At 39.2% G+C, this 5,573-nt stretch overlaps 2 protein-coding genes across 2 annotated transcripts in view; one reads left to right on the top strand and one right to left on the bottom strand.

The window, feature by feature from the left end:
* Positions 1-711, bottom strand: part of LOC118335688 (transcription initiation factor TFIID subunit 2-like) — a 2,457-nt gene extending 1,746 nt beyond the window's left edge. Inside the window, exon 1 of the mRNA XM_035672112.1 lies at positions 645-711. Coding sequence (XP_035528005.1) covers positions 645-711 — 67 coding nt within the window. The remainder of the gene's footprint in view (positions 1-644) is intronic.
* Positions 712-1,504: 793 nt separating this feature from the next.
* Positions 1,505-5,573, top strand: part of taf2 (TAF2 RNA polymerase II, TATA box binding protein (TBP)-associated factor) — a gene marked incomplete at its 3' end in the record, with an annotated part of 19,309 nt that continues 15,240 nt past the window's right edge. The window contains 4 exon segments of the mRNA XM_035672111.1: positions 1,505-1,549; positions 1,745-1,929; positions 2,638-2,751; positions 5,149-5,248. Coding sequence (XP_035528004.1) covers positions 1,505-1,549; positions 1,745-1,929; positions 2,638-2,751; positions 5,149-5,248 — 444 coding nt within the window.

Raw genomic sequence — 5,573 nt, 5'->3', positions numbered from 1 at the left:
AGGTCCACGTCTTGGTATGAACAGCCAGATTAGATAAACGCAGGAGCCAAAATGGAAAAGGGCTGAATCTGCTTTAAAATGGTCATTACCACACAGCTTATCCTACAAACAGCCAAGTTAGAAAACAAAATACAGCACCTTTAGGTGTAGTGTAGGCGATCCAGAATAAGGGGATAAAATTATAATCAAACTGGAATTACTAGTCTCTGATATTTCCAGGAGGGGGGGGGGTGGTGTGAGAACTCTGATTATTGGCTTCAGATGCACAAGACGTTGCTTCATTTATTGCTTTAATTTACTTCCTGAAATTTAATGACTGCTTTTCTCTTCTGTTGGCACCAGTGATTATGAAACATATGAAACATACACTTTACCAAGATACTAATTTGTGGCCCCTGTTCAGTTATCTCCTGGTTTTACATGCTAATGTTGTCCCCAAAAAAATCTTCCCTTAATAATTCTAAAATGCCATCCCTTCCATTTCTCTTCGCTTTAAACATTACCAGAAAGTCTAAGTCGCGCTGCAAATAATAAATTCAGATTTTAGAAAAAAAATTAACACAAAAACAGTGATCAGGGTTCAAACATCCCAGACTACATGCAGAAACATGATTTAAACCACCTCATGACATGTAGGGATCCACAAAGGATCTCAAAGGGCCCCACAGCCAGGGAGATATTGGGGGCCGCAGTGGGAATGGGTGAGGACATAGTGGAATGTATCTCTATCTCTCTTCCGGAACAGATTAGGTCTATTTTTTTCCCAGAAACACAAGCGGATTCTCAGAGAAGCCCAGTGGAAATGCTGTAGATGATCATATCTACATGCATACAGCCTATTAATGATCACATTTACATTTGTTGTTGTTCTGTTAAATACAAAGTGCAACCAACAGTTTCACTTTCATGGACGATGCGTCATTAAAAATGTAGGAATAAAACTGGGGTTAGGTGTCAATACTAGGCCTACCAGTAAATTATCACCTGTTGTGGGTGTTGTTCTGTATTGTCAAAAAAAAAAACAACAACTCCTGGAAGATCTAGAATGGTCTCAAAAAATTATTTTGTATCCGGAGCTAACTCTATTAGATTGTCAGCGAAAGAGTTGGTGCTGAAACAATGAGTTTTAAATTACTGAGCAAAAGGAAAGTAATCAATTCAATCATTTTAAATCATTAATTACGTAACGATTCTCTGCTTCTTCAGTGTGAGGATCTTTAATTTCACTGTTTTAGGCAAACAAACATTTTGAAAACATCTTGGTTCGATGGATTGTTGATGGGCAATTTGCACCATTTTTGTCAGATGTGAAACAAAAAGACCAGATAGTTGCTGCCAGCCCGGATGGAATGTAGTATGTCCTTCCTTGCATTTTCTACTGATGACCACTAGATGTCACTAAACAGTAGCAGAATTGAAGTTCAGGTTTCCTTCACTACAAAGGGCCCTTGAAAATGATAGAACACCACAAACCTTAATAACGGGTGCAAACCGGCTTTTTTTTATGAATTCAGTGAGGTCAGAGGTGGTGAATGGACACCCCACCTATGTAAGTATCTAAGTATTGGTAGTACATGCAAAATACAAAGGGACATTGGTATTCTGTTACAGTAACTGTGATTAAATTAGACAGAAATGGATGGACATTAGAGAGCTAACTTTAAACATTTCAGATTTTTCCTTTCTGACATTTTGAATGAACAACTACAGGTGCAACAATGTGCTTTGTCCCCTCTCCTCTCAGGTGACCCATTTCTGCCTGCCACAGCTACTGCCGCTGCTCAAGCACTCCATGTCTTACCTACATGAGATTTTCGAGTTCTATGAGGAGATCCTGACGTGCCGCTACCCTTACGCCTGCTTCAAGACGGTGTTTGTGGACGAGGCCTATGTACAAGTGTCCACCTATGCTTCCATGAGCATCTTCAGGTAAGCATGAGGTAGAGTGTGTGCCTGACTCTATCACCCCATTTACACCTGGTATTGAATTGTGATCTGTATCCAGATTGTGTTGAGTGTACAACGTGATTTTGTCTGTATATCAGTGTAACTGGTTTATTTTTAAGGTTAGGTTGTTGTTCAAATTTAGAGAGCGAGCAAGCAAGAAAGTCAATTATGTCCCATGAAAATGCCAAAAGATGCAGAACTGCATGAAAAATGAAAGCATATCATTTATTAAGTCACACTGATACTACAACACACCGGGACAAACAAAAAGTAGTTTTAAAATAAAAACAAAGGAATAACTTTCTAGAATTTAAAAGAGGGGGAAAATAAAAGTTTTTTAAGTTTTCCCTAACTCGACAACTCACAAAACTATGCGGATAACAATGAAGATAATGAGAACACATTAAAATACCAGGTGTAAATGCAAAGGCAAGATCGGACTGTTTTATTATTCGGATAACAAATGTGATACAGGTTGTATTTTAATACCAGGTGTAAAAGCTGTGTCTGTCTTTTCAGGTGAGGAGAGGATTGGTAAATTTGTTTATGTGCAGACAAGACATTCCCAGCTATAGAGAACCTGCAATATTATCTTTGAGGATTCTTCACAGTAACTCTGTTACAGATTGTGGTCTAATCTAGTATTCATCTCACTCTGTCTCAACTTCAGTTGTTGTCTCTGTTTTTCAGCACTAACCTGCTCCACAGCGCTATGATCATAGACCAGACCCCGCTGACACGCCGCTGTCTGGCCCAGGCCTTGGCTCAGCAGTTCTTTGGCTGTTTCATCTCCAGGATGTCATGGTGAGACTCAACACAGCGAGCCTGTCAAGTCTGAGACAGGAAGTCTGAGCCACGCGGGGAGGGTTTGTTTGGAGCTCATTTGAAGGCTTATTTCTCATTGTCAGACTTTAACATTATAAAACAAAAAACAAAGCAACCAAAACTAGAGCTTATTACATGATTAAAACATTGCAGTGGTGTCTAGCATTTGACCAGTTGGTCTGAAATGAAAGATGATTTACCTATGTGGCATTTATTGAAAAACTGATGCCCTTGTAATAAGTGCTTGTTGTTTCTGGATGGATTAGAATCACTACAAATTCTACAGATCTCTGTATCGAAGGTTTTTGAAGGCCACCTGAATATGGTCATTCAAAACAGGCATGAATACTTTTGCCTTCAGATCAGACAGCACGCTGTACAAAGTAGTTCATTCAAGTATTCTGTGACTTTTATTAACCTCTCAGGCCAGATTTGTATGTAATGGAAAAGTACTGTCTTTATTGTTTGGAACCGTGCTCACAACGTACAAACCGCTGTTGAGAGAACCCAGCAGTTCTCTCCATTGTGCTCTGGTCTATTCGAGAAGTGTGGTAACATTTAGCCCTCAGACCTTTTCATATAAGGCAGGTGATGAGAGATTTACAACAGAACTAAGCTATTTTGTCAGCACTAGGAGTCAGAAGTCGGGCCAGCACTGGCCTGTATTCGCCAGCGTGATGGATTGCTGTGCAGCTTGGCTGGTGTGGTCGGAGTGTGTCAGAGATTGGGGGACGGGGGGTGCTTGCCTGTGTTGAAAGGGCCATCAGCAGGACTTTCTCTGTGAGTCTTCCGGAGAGAAATGCATGCGTGTCCCTCCTTCACCTCCTCTCCTCGCTGACCTCTAAACACACATCAGATGTGGGGCCTTGGTCTGCTGATGTTGCTGATGTTGTTGAGCTGGCTGGTGTGTAAGAAAAGGAAAGTCAGATCTCTTTGATTTGAGCAAAGCGTGGCACCCTCTGCTAGCAATTAATCAGAGTGGGGGTTAACTGGGGCCTGTAATTGAAAACAGGCCCTGCTCAGTAGTCTGTCAGGCATATAAAAGAGAAGACAGAAGAAAGAAAGGAGAGAGAGAACTGCTCTTTTCCAAATCTATACAACTGTATTGACAAATAGTGACGTTTTTTTTTTGTCTCTGCCTCGTGTGTCTGTCTAAGAGAAGGTGGATTAGGTTTTCTTCTTAATGAATGTCTGCTGACATGAAGATAGACTTGACATATAGTATCTAGAGCTTAGTTGTCAACTATTAAATAAATCGCTACCAACTATTTTGATCCATTTTTTAAGAAGACATGTCCAAATTCTCTGATTTCAGCTTCTCAAATGTGAATATTTTATAGTCTTTTATAGTCTTTTCAGTGAAAATTTAATTTGTGATGCAAAAATGATCATGCCCACATTAATTGTAAATCATATCACAATATGTCAGTATAATGGTAATGTTGTTTGATGATGTTCTTACCATATCCTGCAGTCCTAAATAGTATCTGAAGGTTTTGTTGTCTAGTTTGGTGTGTTTTATGTTGCAATTTTCTAAGTCTGAACTTGGAGCTACTGTTCAATGTTTCTTATATCTGGGAGGTTGATCTCAAAAAGAAAGGACATTCAGAGCTTCACTCAGAGTTCCACAGGTCTTAATTGTCAATTCTGATATCATCCAAAGAGTATTATGGCAAAGATTGGATCAAATCAATGTAGGGAAAATGCTTTTCTCCATAATGTCGACTGTAGCAGCATACACAGATGAAATCATCTTAACTACATAAGCCAGACTGGATTCAGTTCAGCCTTAAGCGGTGAAACCACCAAGGTTGAATCAGCGTATTATGCCTCTGTTTTTACAAGCTAATAAATCCAGGCTGATAGATTTATGAGAGATGCGTTTGCCATGCCGAGTTTCTTCCTAGAAATACAGCAAGAGTAAAACTCACAAGTGTGGCCTTAAATGATTTAAGGAGGATTTCCACTTTCAAAGAGCACAAAACAGCGTGGGCAGCAAAAAGGTCAACAAAAATGGATTTCATCATCTAATTCTCGTAACTGCATATACCTACCTACTTTCAACTTCACACCTCACTACTGGAGAAGCAGAAGGAACAATCAACAGTGTAATATACTGAGCTTGATTGTGAAATGTTGACACACTTCTTAGTTAAAAATTGGCTCTGGAAGGTGTGAATGAGGTCTGAAGTTAATTCACTTAGACAGCAGTTTGTTTGCGACCTTTCATTCTGAATAATTCTTCAAAAGGTTGGACATAAACCACAAGCCATGAAGGGAATCAACTCACCCCTGATGAATTCATTAATATTTTGGAATGATTTATAGTTTGGGAGCTTTGGCTGCACTGACATTGATATGTTGTTCCCTCTAAAGGGCCGATGAGTGGGTGCTGAAGGGGATCTCAGGCTACATCTACGGCCTCTATCTAAAGAAGACCTTTGGAGTCAACGAGTACCGGCACTGGATCAAGGAGGTAACACTTTTTCTTTCAACTGTCACAGCACTTACAAGGTTACCTTAAAAAATGGTTAATAACAGCCCAACTCCTGCAGTTTTTTTTAGCCATTATTGTTACTTTCTGTTATGTTTATGTTGGTTTAAACAGTTGCTTCACTCATGAGTTATTTTACCCTTACTGTGAGATTAAGCGCCACTGCTCGTTTTCCCTGAACCACATTAAGCATAATATTTTATTAAAAACTGCAATAAATAAAATTTTATTATATCCATCAATCAATATAATTTATTGTTATTTTATTATATCAATAAATAAAATCTGTTGCTGTTGTAGATTCTTA

The sequence above is a fragment of the Morone saxatilis genome, unplaced genomic scaffold (assembly GCF_004916995.1).
Source record: "Morone saxatilis isolate NCDOM2014 unplaced genomic scaffold, NCSU_SB_2.0 Contig24, whole genome shotgun sequence".
NCBI lineage: Eukaryota > Metazoa > Chordata > Actinopteri > Moronidae > Morone > Morone saxatilis.
The sequence above is the reverse complement of the archived record's forward strand: the minus strand, read 5'-3'. Positions and strand labels throughout refer to the sequence as shown.